The sequence below is a fragment of the Artemia franciscana genome, chromosome 21 (genome assembly GCF_032884065.1).
Source record: "Artemia franciscana chromosome 21, ASM3288406v1, whole genome shotgun sequence".
Classification (NCBI taxonomy): Eukaryota; Metazoa; Arthropoda; class Branchiopoda; order Anostraca; family Artemiidae; genus Artemia; species Artemia franciscana.
The window spans coordinates 8445972-8472112 of NC_088883.1; the positions used below are offsets into that span (position 1 = coordinate 8445972).

Sequence of the window (26141 nt, forward strand, 5' to 3'; positions counted from 1 at the left end):
ACTTGGAGTTTTATAGCCTATGTCAGAGAGAACTATCTGAAGTTATGCATTCAAGCTTTCGTTTCGTCAAACCATGTTTCTGCTTTCAAGTGGAAAGCTCTGTTCTAGCAGGCAAGCAGGCAGGCACCAGTTTCTAATTGAAGGTGGACTAAAATCTATAAGTGTTAAATATATGCGGCAGTTACTCAGCGCCACAGCCAATATATCTTCTTTGAGAGATCAATAAAAAAAATTATAGAAACAAAAAAGTGGGGAACAAAAGTGCTGCCATCTATTGTTTCTACCCATTTCTGTTCGTGATTTCAACTGAGTTTATCATTCGGTTTTTCGCACTTGGGATTGCAGTAGAGAAATGGTATCAGATGTGCCTTTTAAACTTTAAAAGTTTTCTCATTGCTAAAGAAATTAGAGTTTATCCTAAGCTCCTTTCTAAGTAATGACGTTAGAAACTTGGCCCACGGAAAAAAAACTTTTGAACTAAGATAAATGGATTTTTTTTCGACGGCAATCGATACCTCTTGATAAGCTGATCAAAGTATATGTCATCCATTTTTTGGTAGAAAAAATCCTTCATGAGATATACCAGTTTGAAAGTTAAAAGGGGTTGACAACGTCAGTAGTAACGTACACACAGAAACCAAAAATAGGCCGATACAGAAATGGTATCAGATGTGCCTCTTAAAATTTAAAAGTTCTCTTATTGCTAAAGAAATTAGAGTTTATCCTTTGCTCCTTTCTAAGTGATGACGTTAGAAACTCGGACTGCGGCAAAAAAGTCAACTTTTGAACCGAGACAGATAGATTTTTTTTTTCCGACGGCAATCGATAGCTCTTGATGAGCTGATTATTATCACCAATGAGCTAATTATATGTCATCAATTTTTTTGGTAGAACAATTCTTTAATGAGATATACCAGTTTCAAAGTTTAAAGGGGTTGACAACTTCAGTAGTAAGGTACACACTGAAATCAAAAATAGGCCGATACCAATTGTGAGACAAATAGGGGAGTTTTAAGCAACAGTCGGCTATTAGCTCATAATCATCTTCAGCAATGAGGGGTTCGCAACTTTTGTTAGTTGGTGTACCTATTATTTCTTTCCGGTGTAGTTGATGGTAAAACCAATTTGGTTCCAGTGGTAAGACATGTAGGGGACTTGTAAATAATAATCGGCTGTTAGGCTACAATCATTCAACGATGAGGGGTTTCCAACTTTAGCTAGTTGCAATGAGGGGTTTGCAACTTTCGCGAGTTGGTGTACCTAGTATTTATTTTAAGATCATTACAGATTAACAACTTCAGCATTTGATCGAAGCGAGGAAACAAAACAAAAGTGTTGCTCTCGGAACACTTTACTCGGCAAAGCCAAACAAAGGTTGCCGCAACACCTCACGTTGCCCATGCAACGTAGAACTAGTTCATATTGTTTCAAGTTCTGTGCGCGCTATGTTACGTTCTACACCGTAAAGAACACAAATATCACATAAACTGCTTTATTTATATAGAAGCAAAAAAATAGCATACACGTCTCATAAAAATAAAGTTAAAAGAAAATGATTCTTTAGAAGAAACAATTCCACGTGATTTAAATTAGTCCACCAGTGATTTTAAAACTAATTTTTGGCCAGCGTCCAATTTATTCTGAACAGGACACATAAACAAAAAGTTGACAAAAATAATTGCATCGACAGGTAAAGAATTGTGTTTACCAGTATATTCCTCAAGGAACCTAACATAGAGGTTTGCCCAAGACCTATAAAGTCTCTGGTAGTGTTCCAAAGGCCCCCCTCCATCCGAAAGATTTCAGGAATCTTCTGGTGATGACCAGCCATACTATAGGCCCTACTTTAATAGACCTTTCCACAAATTCTCGAATATCTTTAGACTTTACGTTAATTTTTAAGAAAATCCTAATTCTTTATACTCTATAGTTTAAGTAAACGTTAGATTGTCAGTTCAATAATGTCACTGTTAATCTCCAAAAAATCATTAAATTTTTTTCGAGTACACTCAATTTAATTAAACACTAGAATAAGTCGGGGCACTTATGTAGTACAGCGACCACACTCAAGAAGTGAAGTTAGGTTACTCCCAATGAAATATACCAAAATGCGATGAAAATATAATACTTTAGTAGCAAAATTATGAAAACTACAACAGAGAATTACGGAAAGCGGGCCACCCAGAACGCATTATGTTAATCACCTAACATAACCAGCTCCATATATTAAATATTTAATTATTATATTATATTTAATTAATTATTTAATATATTCCTGAATAGTAGTTTATCTAACTGAGACTAAGCTAATTATATCCAAATACGGACAGCATACAGACAAGAACAGTGTGGTCACTATAATACGTAAATACTTAAGTCAGAGTTTTTCACTTATTTTCTAGCTCAATTTTAAAACGATTTATGGCTTCTTGTAAGTGACGGCTATATATTAAATATTTAATTAATATATTCCTGAATAGTAGTTTATCTCACTGAGACTAAGCTAATTATATCCGAATACAGACAGCGAAATCGGTTTTACTCAGATCAAGAACAACAGTGTGGTCACTATAATACGTTAATACTTAAGTCAGAATTTTTCAATTATTTCTAGCTCAATTTTAAAACGATTTATGACTTCTTGTAAGTGACGGCTGAATCGAAGATTTGTGGAAACGTCTATTGTTGGAAAAATAGCATCTTCAATGCCCAACTCAGCTCCTTGTTCTACCGACTGTGAATAAGCAAGTCTCTTCTTCTTCTTGTTTGATCATTTAAAGATGCTAACGTACAGTCTCTCCACGTCATGCAGAAGCTGATATAAAACTCCGGGTCCCATATTAGTAATCAGAGATCAATCCCATTGTGCCAAAACCGGATTTTAAGTATTTCCCTGGTTGACTTCCAATGGGAAAAAGCCCTTTTTCACTATCATAGTGGCACAGTGGAATTGATCTCGAAATACAAGACCAAGATTTCAATCTCAGCTACAGCACAGCCCGGAATTATAATGAGATTCTGCTTAGCATCTCCATATTATCAAACAAGAGAATGAAAGAAGAAGAAACTTCAAGTTAAACCCTCTGGTGGCATAGTAGATTCATTTCTTCTTGGCAATACGGATTCCAGACAGTGGTGGCTTCAGATCTTTTGGGGGCCTAGGTAATATCAGTTTTTGGACCCCAACAGCTATTATTATAACTGAAAAACCGCATTAATGTTATTCATATAATCAAATCTTATTGTGGTAGGCGTTGTTATGGTCTTAAACATGACTTCAGGGTAGGTTTTTGCCATATAAGGATCGTTTTGAGCTGTATTTCCATGCTGCAGAGACATGGTAGAGCATTCACGCGGCTTTGCATTTCTAAGAAATACCTACACTGATATGCGGGGCTCTTGGTGGCACTGGGCCTAATGCAGCTGCATATGCGTAACGCTACCACTGGTCCTGGGTTTCAATCCCAGCTGCTGAAGAGCCTGTGTTGAACTACAGATTATATATTATTGTCTCCAAATAATTAAAAAGGAAGAAATTTTACGTGAAATCGAAATTTGTCTGGAGGGCAGTGTTGCTAAGCAATGACTATATTGGGTAATCAAAGATTATGATTTTCCAGAGTTATGATTTGGTCAGGAGGCTTCTCGTAATTCCTACTGTCTTACCTCTGTAAACCAGCCTTGAAGATTTATTACACTTTCCTTAACAAAAAACGATCATCTTTTTTAATGCCAAGAAAAAAGTTCCTCTATATGCGTTTATTAAGACAATGTGCAAAAGAAGCATATTACACCGGGTCCACAGAGAAAGGGAAACTTGCAAGCGTCACGGCAGCTTAACATGGTGAGGTAGGGATTAGAACCTACAAGCACCATTTACTGAGTGGTGTCAGGCAACTTATTTATACACTGGATTAACTACACTTATTACACTTTCAACGACACTACTAAGGTCCTTGTGCTGGCTCTGTAATCTATTGCTAGAGCAGGATTTGAATTCTGGGTCCCGTATTACCAAACTGAAATCCAACCCTATACTCCACCACATGATAGAGGCAACATATAACGCCTTCATTAAAAAGGTATACAATAAAAAAACAACTCAATATAATTATATGATTAATCTGAAATTCAATAAGATTAAGACTGGAATTTCTCTGTAGCTGGTGACAGCATTCTGCTTTTTTACCCTACTGCATTTTGAAATGCTTGTAACAACAAGTATGGAGCTATTTAATATAGGCTAAAAATATGCAACAAAATCGCCAACCAATAGATGGAGTTACTGATTTTTTAAATACTAGCACCAGTTTCCAATCTTTTAAATTTGCCACAACCTTTCGTGGCAGATATAAAAGAAGGACAGAATGGAATGGTATCTTCCAATTCTGGTGTCTTTAAAGTTCAGCAAATACTTTTACAAAATTTGTTTTAACTAATTCTAAAATAAACTGTCAATGCTATCGCTATTGCAAACTCTTTGTTACGGTTAACTGGGTGACATTCGACCCCCCCCTCTAATCCCTGTTACCCCTCCCCCCTCGACTACTATTGCTTGTAAATAAAGTAGCTGATATAATAGGCTAGCCAGACCAAGTAGGCTAGTTACCTTCAAGCCGGTAGGCCTACTGGGGTAAAAATATACTTTCTTCAATCTCCCCTTATTTTAAAAAAACCTAAGAAAACGAGTATGCTGCAGTTTTGTGTCGAACAAAAAGTCACCAAACACCAGATAATATTGGTGACTTTTATACTAGCGACAGTTTCCACTCCTATAAGTTTCCTATACTCTTTGACTGGGCTTATATTTTGGCATGATGAATGCAGTAATTTTGCCTCTGTACTGTTCAGAATACTGAACACATCAATCATATTTGGTAATCAGCATGCAAATTTTTGGGTTTTAAGCTAAATATTAGCACTCTCTTCAGTAACTAGAAAAACCACACTAACAGAAAAACACAAAGAATAAACTTCTAATATCAATAGCACTATGGTTGACAAAAGTCAACAATTTATTAAACTAAAAAAATGGCCTAAAAATACACAGTTTATGTTTTGGCTAGTCGAAACTTTCAAAACAAAAAGAATTCAGCACCCCCTCCATTACTCAGGTTTATGTATCTCGTACTAATTGGGCTGCACCTGGTTTGGTATCTTGTGCTAAGGCTATCCCTTTGAAATGGGTGCAATATAAAAGTGGCTTATTTCATTATTTTAAGGGAGACTCTATTTGATTGATTATATTTGCAGTACCCCCCCCCCCCCCACCCTCATGTCTGGATATAATCCTAACTTGAAGGGTAACTTTCTATCTCAGACTTATTTCTCATCAATACCTGATTCTTACAGCCAAATCGAAAATAAACAACAAAATTAGGGAACTTAGGGCTTAATCTAGGATTATATTAGTGAACGGAGGAGGTGGTGTTGCAAGATACAATTGAACTGACAGAAAATATAAAATCTGTTAATTGGTTTTTGTGATAAGTTAAAACTTTGTTTTTACTGTTGCAAGTTTAGAAGGGTGGCCTTAGCAAAAAAAAAACAACAACAAAAAACATAACCCTATTTTTCCTATTCAATCCAACCCACCCTCATTAGGTATCTGAAGGATATACCTTTTGCTTTCCCTCTTCTAAGTGACCCAGTAAAAACATCTAACATGAGAGCTGGGCAAGCAATTTTTTTTTTTACAAAAAAAAAAGAATCTTTTTTTGCTCCAAATCGTTTATCACCAGATATGTCATTTGAATCTAGTGAATAGAAAAAATGCCATTGCAGTTTCGATTTCATTCCAAAAAGGCCTTTTCATTTCATTTCATGTTGAATTTCATTTAAATCCAGTGAATAGAAAAACTGCCATTACATTGTTCAATTACACTTTCAACTGGAGACACCAAGTTCTTGACTCTATTCACGTCATCAATGTCAAAGTCAACATCAACAGGAAGTGATAAAACAACAATCTTTAACGATTGACATAAACACAATTCTCGGACAACTGGTACCAGCTCTTCTATAGTCATCCAATAGCCTACAAATGATACATAATAAAGAACAGAGAAATCTTGAAGCGTTGTTGCCAGCTCTACAAGCTCATCTGCCTCCATACCACAGGCTTCTCCTTCAATTGCAATCATTTGAGCCTTAAAGGCAGATATAAAATTGTTTAGTTCTGTTTTTGATTCAAATGAGTTTTCACTGATGTCAAGTACTATCAAAGACTTAGCATGGATTGATCCCATAAGATAGACTAGATCTTCTGAGTTGAGTTCACAACCAGCTACCCTTAGATCTAACAATCCATACTTTAGGTTGCACAATAAAAATTCTAAGCATCCAGAGACAGGATTTTGAGAAAGATTCAGAGATCTTAGTTGTGGTAGGTCACCAATGCACTGAGCAAACAAGTCAACGGTCATTGTACAGCTTTGAAAATCTAGATCATTATTGGCAAAATTAAGTGCTACCAGGTTTTGATATTTGGGCATTTTGAGCTCGTTCAATATTTTCCTTAAACCAGCATTTTTCAAGAAGGTGTTTGGAATATACAAGCTTTCTAATTTGCTTGTAGTAAAACTAATCATCTTTCTTAAATAGCTCTTAATACCCTGGCCTTGTCTCATGGATCCTTCACAAGACTGAAAGTGACCTAAATGCACATGGAGAGTGCTCTTACTTTCAGGATTAATCTCCGGGTTATACACCAGGACACTAGTGAGTTGATCAAACAAATCTTCACTTATTTCTATATCTAAGAAAATCTGTCGAAAAGAATTACTTTCTAATTCTCGTACTTTATTTAAAAGCTCGAAAATTTTTGCAAGTTCATCTTCGTCTGAAATAACTGTACCTCTTATATCTAAAGTCAAAAGAGTACACTCTTCTCCATTTAAAATAATCTCCATATATGAATAGAATAATTTTTTGGCAAATTGCTCTCTTTTCCAAGGGATAAAGCACTGAAAGTTGTGATCCGACAGGATATTTACCAGAGAAAAAGATTCAAAGGGCCAATTCTTCAAAAAGTTCTTAACAGTTGAACTGTTTTTGGCCAGAGCCACTTGCATCAAAACATTGCATAAAGATATTGGCATCATAGCAGGGGAAAAACTTTCATAGTTGGCTAAGATATTTAAAGACAAGTTTTGGAGACTAGGCACTCCATTCCCTTTGGAGGATTCACATGAGGGACATATTTCATTCCATTTACAGAGAAATCCAGTTTGACAGCTTCCATACTTTGATAAGTATAAAAGCCTTTTAACCCTTTCTATTTCTTGTATTCCTTTGACGCCCATCTTCTACAAGATATCTAGAAAAAAATATGTTTTAAAAACTTCGACTTTCAACACAGGTTAAATTATTGACCTAAGGGAAAAACAAACTTTAAATACACAGACACACACAGACACACACAGACACACACAGACACACACAGACACAGACACACACACACACACACACACACACACACACACACACACACACACACACACACACACACACACACACACACACACACACACACACACACACACACACACACACACACACACACACACACACACACACACACACACACACACACACACACACACACACACACACACACACACACACACACACACACACACACACACACACACACACACACACACACACACACACACACACACACACACACACACACACACACACACACACACACACACACACACACACACACACACACACACACACACACACACACACACACACACACACACACACACACACACACACACACACACACACACACACACACACACACACACACACACACACACACACACACACACACACACACACACACACACACACACACACACACACACACACACACACACACACACACACACACACACACACACACACACACACACACACACACACACACACACACACACACACACACACACACACACACACACACACACACACACACACACACACACACACACACACACACACACACACACACACACACACACACACACACACACACACACACACACACACACACACACACACACACACACACACACACACACACACACACACACACACACACACACACACACACACACACACACACACACACACACACACACACACACACACACACACACACACACACACACACACACACACACACACACACACACACACACACACACACACACACACACACACACACACACACACACACACACACACACACACACACACACACACACACACACACACACACACACACACACACACACACACACACACACACACACACACACACACACACACACACACACACACACACACACACACACACACACACACACACACACACACACACACACACACACACACACACACACACACACACACACACACACACACACACACCACACACACACACACACACACACACACACACACACACACACACACACACACACACACACACACACACACACACACACACACACACACACACACACACACACACACACACACACACACACACACACACACACACACACACACACACACACACACACACACACACACACACACACACACACACACACACACACACACACACACACACACACACACACACACACACACACACACACACACACACACACACACACACACACACACACACACACACACACACACACACACACACACACACACACACACACACACACACACACACACACACACACACACACACACACACACACACACACACACACACACACACACACACACACACACACACACACACACACACACACACACACACACACACACACACACACACACACACACACACACACACACACACACACACACACACACACACACACACACACACACACACACACACACACACACACACACACACACACACACACACACACACACACACACACACACACACACACACACACACACACACACACACACACACACACACACACACACACACACACACACACACACACACACACACACACACACACACACACACACACACACACACACACACACACACACACACACACACACACACACACACACACACACACACACACACACACACACACACACACACACACACACACACACACACACACACACACACACACACACACACACACACACACACACACACACACACACACACACACACACACACACACACACACACACACACACACACACACACACACACACACACACACACACACACACACACACACACACACACACACACACACACACACACACACACACACACACACACACACACACACACACACACACACACACACACACACACACACACACACACACACACACACACACACACACACACACACACACACACACACACACACACACACACACACACACACACACACACACACACACAACACACACACACACACACACACACACACACACACACACACACACACACACACACACACACACACACACACACACACACACACACACACACACACACACACACACACACACACACACACACACACACACACACACACACACACACACACACACACACACACACACACACACACACACACACACACACACACACACACACACACACACACACACACACACACACACACACACACACACACACACACACACACACACACACACACACACACACACACACACACACACACACACACACACACACACACACACACACACACACACACACACACACACACACACACACACACACACACACACACACACACACACACACACACACACACACACACACACACACACACACACACACACACACACACACACACACACACACACACACACACACACACACACACACACACACACACACACACACACACACACACACACACACACACACACACACACACACACACACACACACACACACACACACACACACACACACACACACACACACACACACACACACACACACACACACACACACACACACACACACACACACACACACACACACACACACACACACACACACACACACACACACACACACACACACACACACACACACACACACACACACACACACACACACACACACACACACACACACACACACACACACACACACACACACACACACACACACACACACACACACACACACACACACACACACACACACACACACACACACACACACACACACACACACACACACACACACACACACACACACACACACACACACACACACACACACACACACACACACACACACACACACACACACACACACACACACACACACACACACACACACACACACACACACACACACACACACACACACACACACACACACACACACACACACACACACACACACACACACACACACACACACACACACACACACACACACACACACACACACACACACACACACACACACACACACACACACACACACACACACACACACACACACACACACACACACACACACACACACACACACACACACACACACACACACACACACACACACACACACACACACACACACACACACACACACACACACACACACACACACACACACACACACACACACACACACACACACACACACACACACACACACACACACACACACACACACACACACACACACACACACACACACACACACACACACACACACACACACACACACACACACACACACACACACACACACACACACACACACACACACACACACACACACACACACACACACACACACACACACACACACACACACACACACACACACACACACACACACACACACACACACACACACACACACACACACACACACACACACACACACACACACACACACACACACACACACACACACACACACACACACACACACACACACACACACACACACACACACACACACACACACACACACACACACACACACACACACACACACACACACACACACACACACACACACACACACACACACACACACACACACACACACACACACACACACACACACACACACACACACACACACACACACACACACACACACACACACACACACACACACACACACACACACACACACACACACACACACACACACACACACACACACACACACACACACACACACACACACACACACACACACACACACACACACACACACACACACACACACACACACACACACACACACACACACACACACACACACACACACACACACACACACACACACACACACACACACACACACACACACACACACACACACACACACACACACACACACACACACACACACACACACACACACACACACACACACACACACACACACACACACACACACACACACACACACACACACACACACACACACATATATATATATATATATATAATATATATATATATATATATATATATATATATATATATATATATATATATATATATATATATATATATATATGTAAAAATAAGTTGTTTGTGTGTTATTTCTGTAAAAAAACTGAAAAATAAAGGAGAAAAACAAAACTAAAAAGAATAAAAATAAAACTAAAAAAAAACTAAAAAGGTAACCAATTCAAAAACGAATGTATATACAGACCGGGACACCGGGACACAAATGACGAACGGGACACAGGGAATATCAATGCTATACATATAAAAATAAGTTGTTTGTGTGTTATGTCTGTCTGTCTATCTGTCCGCATATGACGTCTGAATTATTTCATCATATACCAATTCAAAAACGAATGTATTCAAGCCTGAAGTAGCTGAGTTGATAACGCGTTATGTTCCAGGTTCTAGGTCTGAGAGGTTGCAGGTTCGAACCTTGGCTAGGTAAAAACTACAAAAAAAAACTAAAACGAAAAAACTAAAAACTAAAAAAAAACTAAAAACAACAAAAAAACTAAAAAAGCTAAAAAACTAAAACTAAAAAAAAACTAAAAAGGTAACCAATTCAAAAACGAATGTATATACAGACCGGGACACCGGGACACAAATGACGAACGGGACACAGGGAATATAAATGCTATACATATAAAAATAAGTTGTTTGTGTGTTATGTCTGTCTGTCTGTCTGTCCGCATATGACGTCTGAATTATTTCATCATATACCAATTCAAAAACGAAAGTATTCAAGCCCGAAGTAGTTGAGTTGGTAACGCGTTATGTTCCAGCTTCTAGGTCCGAGAGGTTGCAGGTTCGAACCTTGGCTAGGTAAAAACTACAAAAAAAACTAAAAAGAAAAAACTAAAAACTAAAAAAAAAAAACACTAAAAAAACTGAAAAATAAAGGAGAAAAACAAAACTAAAAAAAAAACTAAAAAGGTAACCAATTCAAAAACGAATGTATATACAGACAGGAACACCGGGACACAAATGACGACCGGGACACAGGGAATATAAATGACGAGACACAGGGACAAAACTACAACAGGGACGCCAGGGGGCACAGGGGGATTATAAATGACGACGGGGGCACAGGGAATGTTCGATTAGCAATCACCATCAACAAAGCTCAAGGGCAATCATTAGAATCATGAGGTATAACTTAAAACTAAAAAAAAGGTAAAAAACTAAAAACTAAAAAAAGACCAATTCGAAAACGAATGTATATACAGACCGAGACACCGGGACACGGGTTTAACCAGATAAGACTAAAATTGGATCGTTGTGAGATCTATATACATATAAAAGTAAGTTCAAAAACGAATGTATATACAGACCGGGACACAGGGAATATAAATGACGACCGGGACACTTAAAGAGAAATTAGAGACTGGGACACCGGGACACAAATGACGACCGGGACACATGGACACAACTACAACGGGGACGCAGGGGGATATATAAATGACGACGGTGACACAGGGATTATTCGATTAGCAATCACCATGAACAAAGCTCAAGGGCAATCATTAGAATCATGAGGTACAGATCTGAATACGGATTGTTTTTCCCATGGACAATTATATGTTGCATGTTCAAGAGTCGGTAAACCAATCTATTTATATGCACAGACAATGGGACAGCGAAGAATGTTGTATATTCGCAAGTTTTACGTAGTTCAAAACACACATATATATATATATATATATATATATATATATATATATATATATATATATATATATATATATATATATATATATATATATATATATATATTCACAGGTGGGACACAACTACAATGGCGTGTAACTAATATGGCGGTTGGGGTGGCGCGAAGCGCCACTCCAACACCTAGTTGGAGGGGGCGCTTCTCCCCCCCAAGCCCCCCCCCGAGCGCGTAAGTTGTTTCGCGCCATATTAGTTACGCGCCATTGTAGTTGTGTCCCTGTGTCCCACCTGTGAATATAGATAGGTATATATATATATATATGTTTTTAACTACGTAAAACTTGCGAATATACAACATTCTTTGCTGACTCTTTGCTTTCTATTTGCTTCTATATTTAACTTCTTTGCATTCTATGCAACATATAATTGTCCATTGGAAAAACAATCCGTATTCAGATCTATACCTCATTATTCTAATGATTGCCCTAGAGCTTTGTTGATGGTGATTGCTAATCGAACATTCCCTGTGCCCGGTCGTCATTTATATATCCCCCCTGTCCCCCTGGCGTCCCAGTTGTAGTTGTGTCCCTGTGTCCCGGTCGTTATTTATATTCCCTGTGTCCCGGTCGTTATTTGTGTCCCGGTGTCCCAGTCTGTAATTTCTCTTTGAGTGTCCCGGTCGTCATTTATATTCCCTGTGTCCCGGTGTCCCGGTCGTCATTTGTGTTCGGTGTCCCGGTCTGTAATTTCGTCAGTCGACAAACATGACGTCAGTCGACAAACAACTGCATGACGGAGTACTGCTCAATCCTTATAATGACGTAAGCCGACAAACATGACGTCAGTCGACAGACACACAAACAAACAACTTATTTATAAATATATATATATATTTATATATATATATATATATATATATATATATATATATATATATATATATATATATATATATATATATATATATATATATATATATATATATATATATATATATATATATATATATATATATATTAGGGTTCTAGGCCTTTACCCCTCGCGGAAAAAAGGTTTCAAAATTTGAGAGTTTTATTCAATTTTTTTTTTTAGTTTCGCTGAGAAGTGCTAAGGAACGGGAAAAATAGGAATTTACATTCAGAAAAAAAAAATGCAAATGCATTTTTGTTGAAAAGACTTCCGTATGAACTTCTGCAATTTTGGGCAGTAGCGGGTGCCAAATTAAAGAAAAAATAAGAAAAAAATGTAGGCAAATAATCATTAAAATTAAGCTAAAAACACATGGCACCAAAAACTTTAAGAAGGTTTAATTATCCTTTGAAAAAATAGATGGCTTTGAGAATCAACAAATTCTTACTGTTTAAGTTTTTACAGACGAAAGTGTTGTCAAATTCTAAGAATTTTTTTTCTTACTTTCCAAGTATAAAACTACCACAGTCACCATTAATTAATAAATGAAACCCAAAATGAACAGAAATTACAATAGATAACCTAGTCAAACTAAAAAAAAGAGCAAAAATTAAAACGAGCAGGGCTGACACCACCCATGTCTTCTCAAGACCAGAACATTATTTGCACTTTACAAAAAAAAACAAAAATAAATAAATAAACCGTGTATTGTCAGTTTAATATATGTATATATTCTAACATTTGTTCCTTTTCAGTCTTAATACTTCTTTATTTATGAAAGCAAAAAAGTGAAAACATTTCAAATGTATTTTGGTTTCAGTAAAGGGCAAATTATGTTCAGGTCTTGAGAAAGTGGTTGTCAGACCTATTCATTTTAATTTTTGCTCGTTTTGAGTTTGACTCGGTTATTTATTATATTTAAATAAAAAAATTAGTTTTTTTTAACTGCAAGTAAGGAGCAACATTAAAGTTAGGTCCATGCTATATAGATATTTGAAGTTTTAGGAAATTTAAACTAAAAGAGGTGCCCTTGAGCACCTTTATGATTTCCTGCCGTTGCACGTCCTATACAAGCTATGAATGTATATAGTGAATGTAATCTAATCGTTTAATTTTAAAGTATTGTTTTTCGCCTTTTTTCTTTTTCCTTTTTAATTTTTTTCTCTTTAAACTTCGCCATGTTGTTGTTTTGATGGTGGCCTAAAATAAACTATCTATCTATCTAAAACTTAAAACGAACAGAAATTATTACGTATATGAAAGTGGTTGTCCCCTCCTCAACGCCCCACTCTTTACGCTAAAGTTTGACTCTTTCTCACAAGTCTACTTTTTAAAACAATAAAAGACTTTTGGCTCACCACACGTGAATAATTAAAACGAAATTTGCATATCAATTATTTTTTGGCTAAATGGCTTTCTCATAGTTTTGATTGGACGATTTTGAGAAAAAAGGGATGGGGGAAGAGGCCTAGTTGTCCTCCAATTTTTGGTTACTTAAAAGGGCAACTAGAACTTTTTAATTTTTCTACGAACGTTTTTATTTGTAATAAATATACGTAACTTGCGAATTAACTTACGTAACGAACTCCTATATTTGTATATTTTTATTCTGTATATGAAAGGGTTTGCCCCCTCGTCTTTACACTAAACCTCCCTCTTTATACTAAAGCTTGAATTTTGTAGCAATTTTTTTCAGAATGACCCCAGAATCACAAAGGCCATAGAATAAATAGTTGAAATTACTAAAAATACTTAGGTGCAAAGAGAGAGGTATTGTGAAGGAGAGGGACCCCCTTATATACGTAATAATTTCTGTTTGTTTTATGTTTCAATGCTGCTCCTTACTTCCAGCTGAAATTTTTTTATTTATTTTCTCATTGTTTTTTTAAATAATGCTAGAAAATACTTTGCCCCCTTCAGGGAAATTCTCTTCCTTCATGATAAATTCCTCCATGGAAAGATCCTCCACATAATCCCCTCCCCCCAAACCCCCACTCGACGCAAACCCCCTGAAAACGTCTGTACACTTCCCAATAACCATTAATATATGTAAACAATGGTCAAAGTTTGTAGCTTGCAGCCCTTCCCCCCAGGGACTGCAGGGGATTAAGTCGTCCCAAAAAGGGCATTGGAACTTTTAATTTCCATTAGAATGAGCCCTCTAGCGACATTCTAGAGCCACTGGGTTGATACAATCACCCCTGGGGAAAAAAGCAAAAAAAAAATCTTCTGGCAAAAAAATTCAAAAGTCCACATTTTTGTAGATGAAACTTCAATAGTAGAGTTCTCCGATATGCTGAATTTAATGGTGTGATTTTCGTTAAGATTCTTTGACATTTAGGGGGTATTTCCCCCTTACTTCTAAATAAGGCAAATTTTCTCAGGCTCGTAATTTTTTGATGGGTAAGACTGAACTTGATGAAATTTATATATTTGAAATCAGCATAAAAATTCACTTCTTTTGATGTAACTATTGGTATCAAAATTCCGTTTCTTAGAGTTTCGGTTACTATTGAGCCGGGTTGCTCCTTACTTTGTTACCACAAGGTGTTTGATTGCTGTTTGTTGTGGGTTTAATTTATCCATTTATGGTAATTTGTGGTAGTTTTATGCTTGGGAAATCATTTGAATTTATTTCTACTCATTTTTGGCTAAATGAGGGTCTTTATTATTCTTTTGTCTTTACTGTTCTTTGACAAACATAATTTGTGGAAAGCCTTTTAAATTATTTAGTGTTCATTTTTTATTGACACAGTCTTTTGCATAAAGAAAAATTTTGATATCTTTTTGTTTTTTTTTCTATTAGGGTCCATAGTTTTTACTTTGAAGATTATTTGACTTTATTTCTGTTCGTTTTTGGATTAATGAGGCTCTTTATTTTTCTATAAAAAATTTGTTCCATATATTTCCGTTAACAAATACTATCTGTAACTAATTAAATAAAAAGAAAAGTTAAACGGTCATTCAAAAGGCAAACAAAAGTAATGGGTAACCAAAAGAATCTGTAGACTATTCATCTGAAAAATATATAAAAGGTTGTATCTGTGAATTCAAAATAATTACTTCAGTTACCCATTGTATGACGCCTTGATATTTTTTTCAGAGATTAAGATTGCTGCCATTTTTCCAGATTTCATCTAATAGTTGACATATATGAAGATACAAAATACCTCTGACAGCAGTCAGAGGCAGCTGTCAGAGGCAAAAGCCTCTGGCAGCAACGAATGCTAATCTAAAGTGATAATTACCTTTCTCTTTGTCCTAGCTGTAGATTACATCTTTAACAGATAAATGGACACAGATATTGAATTTAAAACAAAATGGTCATAGAGGCCATCTACTCAAGGTCATATGCAGTGGAGAGGGGGATAAACACTCCTCTCCCCTGAAATGATTGTCCGACTTGTAGAAACGCAACAATTTTTTTACATCTTTCAAAGTTTTTTTTCTAAGCACCCTCCCCCCACACTCCCAGAAAAAATGCTGAATTTAGCCCTCCTTCTATTAGTTAGAGTGAAAATACTGAATACTAAAACCAAAAGAAACAATTGCAATAAGCATATTGAACACAGGGATGGTAACCACTTTCCTGGAATCCAGAAATGTGGAATCCAGATTCTGAAATCCAGAATGAGGTAATTTACGTTTCTGGCCAAGATGGCTTCCAGGACACCAAAGATGGCTTCATTTAGGTTTTCAAAGAGGTGGAGAACACCTACCATCAAATATAAATTTCAAATATTACCATCAAATATTAATCAAAATATTAATAATCAAATATTACCATTGTGGCCAAAGCCACAAATGTATTTAAACAACCAAAGAGAATCTCCCTAAGCAACTCAGCCTTTGAAGTGTCAACATATCAGATGCCATTTGATGGTAGGTAAAAAATTGGTAGATTGGATGGTAGGTAAAAAATTTGATGATGTAGGCATTTGATGGTAACAAACTAAATGAAGCCACATCTTAACCATCTTGGAAGCCACCTTAGAAAGAAACCTAAGTTACCTCATAATATTTTGATTTAAAGCCAAAATCACAAAATTACCTCCCAGAATAACCCCCCCCCATTTTTTATGAATTGATACCCCTGAGTATACTTATTCACTTTGGTTTCCAGCAAACACAACAATTGAGCATAAAATTCAAAAAATAAAGAATTGTACCACTAAGATGAATTTTTTTCTCTTTCTAACGTTTTGTTTTCCCAAAAGCTCTCCAGGCTTCAAACTCTTCCCTTCAATTTTCTAGACAACTTAAATATTTTAGAAAATTCGGATGAAAATTAATTAAGGGATTGATCTTATTTTCCTGTTTTAGCCATTATCCTGCAACTTTATGAAACTTATCCCATTATACCAAAAAACAAAATTTACCAGCAATTGATTTTTATAGGCTTGTTAAAGAGTGGAAAATCAGAAGTTATCAAACCAACTAACACCAAATAGTGCTGCCAACACAACAGTCTATAAAAACTGTTTATTACATGGCAGGCCCCAATTAAGTTTCTGGATTTTTCCCTTTTGTTTAATTTCCTTAAGAACAGTTTTGTAACTTATGTTCCCTAAGCATATGTACTTTCTAAATGGCAAGCATTGTGCTTAATCTTGTTCCCATTGGTAGATGAGTAAATAATTCACAAGGAATACAATAAAGTATTTTTAAGGTTATGCAAGAAGAATTTGTTCAATGAGGACATGAAGTAAAAAAAAGATTTCAAGACTAGAGTGAAGTTGATAAAAGTTGATAGAAGTTGTGAGAGTTGTAGAGTAAAAGAGCGAAGTTGTAGATAAAAGAGTGAAGTTGTAGAGTGAAGTTGATAAATTTAGTTTATAAATAAAGTTTACAAATTTTCCATTTAGTGTAAAATACACACAAATAGGTTCTGTGTCTGTCAGTTCTATTCTGTGTCTTCACAAATACATTAAATACCTTCAAGGTAGAAGTGGAAAACAGTAATGGCCTAAATACAAGCTTCTTTCTCTTATTTCATATGGACATCTACAACTTCTTAAATATCTACATATGCAACTTGTTGATAAAAAAAAAAACAATTAGAACAATCTGTCTCACTTTCTAGCATGTTAAAAAAAAGTTTAAAAAGATTCATTTTGTTATATACAAGGAATTTTTCTAGCCATTTTTTGAGCCATGTCACAGAGAATGTACAAAAACAGACTGCAAATATTTCATAAACTACAAGTTAATTGTTCTGGGATTGGTAAAAAGCAGATTTCCAATTTTCTGTTCTTTTTTATATTTTGTTTTCTAACTTGGAGGATTTTTCATTTCTTATTCTTTATTCTCTGCTTATCCTTGTAGTTGTCTTCAAAATCAGTTTGTTTTCTTGTTTATCTTTGCTGTATTTTATTTGTTCTCTTTTCTATAGGTTCAACCATTACTGTATGACAGGTTTTTCAATAAATAATGAAAAAAAAATATTTGCAAACACAATAATGTTTATTCTCAACATCTACAAAATTTACAATTATGATATGATTTTCATATTGAACTGTATGAAGTACTATCATTTCGTCACAACGTCATTATGTACTGGACTGTATGAAATAATGTCATACTGCCAAATAATGTCATTTTTATATTTGTGAAATTCTATTGCACAAAATACAAGTTTTTATTGCAGTTGTCTTTACATATGATAAAAAAAAAATTGTATTGCCTTTAAAAGCATGCAACACTAAAAACTAAAAAAAATAAATGATTTTTTTTTTATTTTTTTTTAACATAAGGTTTTTTGCATGTTCCAATGATGATTTTTTATAGCAATGAAAAAAAATGCAAAATGGTATTTTTATGCTAAACAAAATACAAAACTGTATTTGCGTTATTTTATTAGATACACTGCAGATTTTTGCATCTTTTTTTAACTTTTATAACAGTTTCCTTGCAAAATAAGGTATTCTTATTTTTCACAAAAAATCATGACATGCCAATGCAAGAAAAAGGATTTAAAAGTTTTACATTGTTTCTATTTGATTTGGTATTAGATTTTGTGATGCTTCATTCTTATCAAGTCTAAAATTTCCACTAACAATGAAAATTTCCCAATAAGCTGCAAAAATGCTTTAATCTTTACAACAAGAGCTAAGAGCTCATATGGCACTTGTGACGAGGCGAGAAGAGCTAAGAGCCAAGACATCATATGGTATGAGCTCTAACAAAATTCTATGAATCAATAGATTGATTTAAAAAGAAAAATAAGAGGCTTAATGCTGGTCAGGATTTAAAATAAGAGCTCTGAGTCATGATGTCCTTCTAAATATCAAAATTCATTAAGATCCGATCATCAACTCGTAAGTTATAAATGCCTCCTTTTTCCTAATTTTTTCTCTCCCTTTAGCCCCACAGATGGTCGAATCAGTCCTGGTTGAACTTCGTATCTGGGAAAACGACTTTATCAAGTCAAATTGTGCACCTCCCTGACACGTCTACCAATTTTCATCGTCCTAGCACGTCCAGAAGCACCAAACTCACCAAATCACTGAACCCCTCCCCCCAACTCCTCCAAAGAGAGCGAATCCAGTACGATTCTGTCAATCATGTATTATGGACATTTGTTTATTCTATCCACCAAGCTTCATCCCAATTCCTCCACTCCAGGGGTTTTTCCAAGATTTCCCTCTCCAACTCCCCCCAATGTCAAAAGATCTGGTCGAGATTTGAAATAAGAGCTCTGAGACATGAATTCCTTCTAAAAATCAAATATAATTAATATCCAATCATCTATTTGTAAGATAAAAATACCCCAATTTCACATTTTCCAAGAATTCCGATTTCCCCCTCCAACTCTCCCCAATGTCACAGGATCTGGTCGGAATTTAAAATTAGAACTTTAAAGCCCACGATCCTTCTAAATATCAAATTTCATTAAGATCTGGTCACCCTTTCGTAAGTTACAAATACCTCAATTTTCAAAATTACCCCCCCCCCCCAATTCCACCAAAGAGAGCAGATCCGGTCCGGTTATGTCAGTCACGTATCTTAGACAGGTTTCTATTCTTCCCATCCAGTTTCATTCAGATCTCACTGCTTTAAGTATTTTCTAAGATTTACGGTCCTCCCCCCAACTGCCCCCCCCCAATTACGCTTGATCTGGTTGAGATTTAAAATAAGAGATCTGAGTTACGAGGTCCTTCTAAATATGAAGTTTCATGAAGATCCAATCACTCCTTCGTAAGTTAAAAATACATAATTTTTCTTATTTTTCAGAATTACCCCCCACCCCAATAGAGCAGATCTGTTCCAATAATGTAAATCACGTATGTAAGACTTCTGCTTATTTTTCCCACCAAATTTCATCCCGATCCCTCCAATCTAAGCGTTTTCCATGATTTTAGGTTTCCCCACCCCAAACTTCCCCCAATGTCACCAAATCCGGTCAGGATTTAAAATAAGAGCTTTGAGACACGATATCCTTCTAAATATCAAATTTCATTGAGATCCAATCACCTGTTCGTAAGCTAAAAATACCTCATTTTTTCTGATTTTTCAGAATTAACCCCTCCCCCAACTACCTCAAAGAGAGCGGATCCATTCCGGTTATGTCAAATCATGTATCTAGGACTTGTGCTTATTTTTCTTACCAAGTTTTATCCCAATCCCTCCACTCTAAGTGTTTTCCAAGTTTTAGGTTTCCCCTCCCAACTCCCCCCCAATGTCACCAGATCCGGTCGGGAATTAAAATAAGAGCTCTGAGATACAATATCATTCCAAACATCAAATTTCATTAAGATCCCATCACCTGCTCATAAGTTAAAAATAATCATTTTTTCTATTTTTTCCAAATTAACAGGCCCCCCCACTTGCCCCCCAGATCGTCAAATCGGGAAAACGACTATTTCTAATTTAATCTGGTCTGGTCCCTCATATGCTAGCCAAATTTCATCGTCCTAACTTACCTGGAAGAGCCTAAAGTAGCAAAACCAGGACCAACAGACTGACAGAATTTGTGATTGCTATATGTCACTTGGTTAATACCAAGTGCAATAAAAAATTCCCAGACCTTAGCCAAAGTTTTAAACATGACAAGATAGCAATATAAGTGGAACAAATGACCTTCCTGCTAGAGAGCTTCTCATTTATTGAGGAAACAATAATTTGTTTTGGATACAAATTACTTTACTTCTAAAAGCAAATATCTACATGAAGTCTTTTTTCTTGAGACACTGTTCAGGAAATGTGGAAGTTTCATTTAACAGGTCAGGTTTGAAAGGGTGGTGCCCTCTTTATATTTAGGTTAAGCTTGGGTACAGTAATAAAAAGAAACAGAAATTAGATAAAAAAGCAGGTTTCTCTTCAAATGAAAATGAAAAGTGAGATTAAAATTTAAAACTACAACTATTCCATAAATAAGGAAATTCCCCCTTCTTATACCCCATCAGGGATATCAATTGGAGGGCAGAGGGGGCATTTGCCCTGATCCCCCTCCTCCACTTGATTTTGAAAAAATATTTTTTTTAGGTTTTTTTAAATGCCTTTTGTTTTTGGTATTTTCATTGAGAAAATCGAAAAAAAAATTGATCCACCCTAGATTTTAAAAATACATTTTTTCTTCTCTATATTTTCATGAGATGATGCCACTGGCCCTACTTTTTAGTCAAAAATTGTGTTTCTTACTCCTAAAGCTTTAAGCATCAAGGGGATCAAAATGGGACACAAAATATTGTTCACTTAATTCAAGCCTATGGCTTACTCTGTTTTTTGTTTAAAATAAATAAAATAGCAATATAAAAAAATATTAAATATAAAATATAAAAATATAAAAATAAATATAAAAATATAAAAATGAAAATATATAAACAAATTAGCTTAGAGATTAGGAGCAACCCTTCACAGCTGAAGAATAGTTTTCTTCATTTTAGACTTCAATATCACCCTTTCTTTTCTTTAAAAAGATAACTTTTTTTAAATTTCATTTTATAGGCATACTTCACAATCCTCCTAGGTTTACAAAAATGCAGAAAAAATTTGTTTATACACATTTTATTATGTTTTTAAGAGCATGGGAGGGGGGGGGTAGGTTAATGCCTAACCCTCCCTCCTTGATGTTGCCTTAATCAAAGGGTAGTTTTTTTTTAGCTGTAGGTATTGGTAAATGATTCTGATCAGGAGATAGGACAACATTTAAAGGGTTATGTTATCCCCTGCCCCCAACAAACAATCTTTGTCCAACTCATACAAAAGTAGCAAAAATACAGGCAAAACTGTTTGCACACATAAATCTTGCTAATCATAATTTTTGTACCCCCCTCCAATTTTCTATTTATCCCACTTTCTGCAAACTTAGCAGACAATAGGACTTGGTCAAGCTATCTTTAAATTCAAAGCATGTTTTAGGTTCTAGTGAAAGATAAATTGGTTACACAGGATGTTATCAGCTCCAAAGAAGAAAATAGATCAATAAAATAAAAGTAGTACCATCAGTTTCTTTATTTTATGCTCTTTTGAAATATAATGTCTACATTTTGACAATAAACTCCACCAGCCCATAATCTGACAGTCCCAGACATAACTAGGATATATACCAAACTAAATGAAAACACTAAAATTCTTACTTCATTATATGCAGAAAGTTTCTTTAACCCAGTTATCATGTTTCCTTGGTAAATTTTGAGTAATTTCCACTATTTAGCTAGGTAGGGAGTGAATGCGTTGCTTGATGCATCATTTATACTATTTCCAAGTACACTAATTTCTTCCATCATAAATTCCATTTTGAGCCCTTAAAGCAGGCCCTAAAAGGTAATAAATTTTTCATTACTAGAAATAAGTTGAAAAAGTTGTTGTCTCATCATTTTTGTAGAAGGAAAGCAATCTGTAATTTTTCTTTATTTTTTTTCATGCACTATCATAATGTTACAGCAAAGTTCAGTCCTTAGAAAATACACCATTTGATGCCAAAAAAAGGAAAATGTTTAATTTGAATATTATAAATTGTTATGTTTATTGAATTAAGACATAATAAATTGATGCCTTTGGATATGCTACATTAAAACAATTGGCTTAGAAGTAGGGTGTAGGTTCTTGACCCACCTTTTGTGGTAAATTTAAGGGAGCAAAATATATTTTTCCAAGGAAGCAATTAGTATGTTTAGAGGAGTATAAAAAATGCATTTAGTGATGCATTCATCTTCTACCTAGATAAAAATAGAAAAAACTCAAAATGTACTGTTTCTTTCCATTGTTATGCACATTTTAAATCATACTTAAATATTGTTCAATTATCAACAGATCTTAACTTTTTGTAATCAGATAGGCCTAATGTTTTTGATAAGTCAAGAAACCCATTAAAAATATGGAGCATCAAGAGGTGCTCTAAAATTTTTTGTTTGGTTCAATAAAGACCACAAAAATACTGAAATGTCATCTACAGAAATTTTGAACTTGGTTGGTAAACATAGCTGTTTTACTGACTCCTATCATGATTTTACCAATGATGCCATAATTTCCTATTTAGTTATATAAAAAAGCAATAAAATAGTGACGTAAATAAAATAGTAATTTTTTATTGCTAAAAAAGCAATAAAATAATGGACATTATGCTAATGTTTGACAAAAAAAAATCCAGTAAAAATGACCAGCCAGACAGTAAAATCTCTTGTCCCCCCCCCCAAGAATTTTGGCAAGTGAAGACCCTACCTGGGATAAAAATTCCTGTATCAGAGCCAAAGATTTAAACCTGACAAGATAGCAAAATCAGACAGTAAAATCTCTTGTTCTCCCCATCCCCAAACATTTTGGCTAGTGAAGACCCTACCTGGGATAAAATTTAGTCTGTAGAGCCATCTCTGGAAGGTTCATTTTCCTGACCTAAGCACTTTCTAAGATAGCAAAAAGTAGTTAAACTAGTTTTATCAAATGAAGTTTTTAAATTGATAACTTCAAGAATACTTTTGAGCTAGAAAGTTGTATATAGACCAAGCCTAGATTCCTCAAAGCCTGGTTTATCTAGCTCAACAAATTTTCAAGATGGTAAAAATATCCCTAGCTAGAGCAAGGCATGGTAAAAATCTAATGAAGTGACTTCTTGCTATCTTGGAAAGGGGTTAGGTTAGGAAAGTGAAACTTTTGGGGATGGGTCTACAGGCTAAAGTATATGCCAGGAAGGTATTTTAAAGTACCCACCTCTGCTCCTTCTCCCTCTAGAGGGCCCTGAAATTTGCCTACATGACAGGTCTATACCTATTGAAATTTTGACAAAACAACATTTTACCTTAATTTTCAGTTACCAGTTACTTTTTCTCTGCTTTTTGTTCTGAAAATGCAATTCCTATTATTTGAGTAGAATTCTGAGCCATATCAATTTTTTTCAAAATTTAGGAAATGTATTTGCAAATCTTTAAAATCTTATAAATTGGGATTGAGCAAAGTTGTGAAGCTGAAAACAATTTTGTTGTACTTCATTCAAGCAGAAGATCTATTTTGCAAGGTTTCAACACACATATTTTTTAAAGGTCATCAAAGGTCAGAGCCCTCAAGAGGGAGAAGGAGTGGAAATAGGTACTTCAAGATACCTTCCCATGGCATACTTGAGCCTGAAGACCCAACCCTAAAAGTTTCATTTTCCTAGCCTAACCGGTTTCCAAGATAGCAAGTCACTTAGATAGAATTTTACCCAGGGCATTATATGAAATGAATGTCCAGATTTCTTTTAAGAAATTTCTAGGTAGCCTACCAATTTCACAGAATAACTTAAGGTGGCCTGAAAATGTGTGTGATAAAATTACTAGCCTATTTTATAATTTTAAAAAATTACATTGAAGATATAAAATGATTCAAGAAAAAGATTAGATTTCAAAAATCATGTACAGATATCCTCTCACGTCTTTAAAAGTCTGAAGAAACAGGATTCAGTAAAAAAAGCATGTGCCTATTTTATAATTTTAAAAAATTACATTGAAGATATAAAATGATTCAAGAAAAAGATTAGATTTCAAAAATCATGTACAGATATCCTCTCACGTCTTTAAAAGTCTGAAGAAAAAAAA

The 26141-nt window shown here is 36.4% G+C and overlaps 1 protein-coding gene across 7 annotated transcripts; it reads right to left on the reverse strand.

The window, feature by feature from the left end:
* Window positions 1-1478: 1478 nt before the first annotated feature.
* LOC136040939 (uncharacterized) lies at window positions 1479-26141 on the reverse strand. 7 transcript variants are annotated; one of them, XM_065725372.1, is made up of 3 exons: window positions 25910-26024; window positions 23709-23888; window positions 1479-7318 (listed from the first exon to the last, which is right to left on the reverse strand). In XM_065725372.1, exon 3 carries the CDS (start codon window positions 7302-7304, stop codon window positions 5838-5840), a length of 1467 nt encoding a protein of 488 aa, XP_065581444.1. In that variant the 5' UTR covers window positions 7305-7318; window positions 23709-23888; window positions 25910-26024; the 3' UTR covers window positions 1479-5837. The 7 variants fall into 7 exon arrangements, with proteins under 7 accessions (XP_065581444.1, XP_065581445.1, XP_065581449.1 ...); XM_065725373.1 differs by having other exon boundaries at window positions 25963-25978; XM_065725377.1 differs by lacking the exons at window positions 23709-23888; window positions 25910-26024 and adding an exon at window positions 26102-26141.

Coding starts and splice junctions, on each gene's coding strand:
- LOC136040939 (XM_065725377.1), bottom strand. CDS start 7,304: ATGGGCGTCAAAGGAATACAAGAAATAGAAAGGGTTAAAAGGCTTTTA.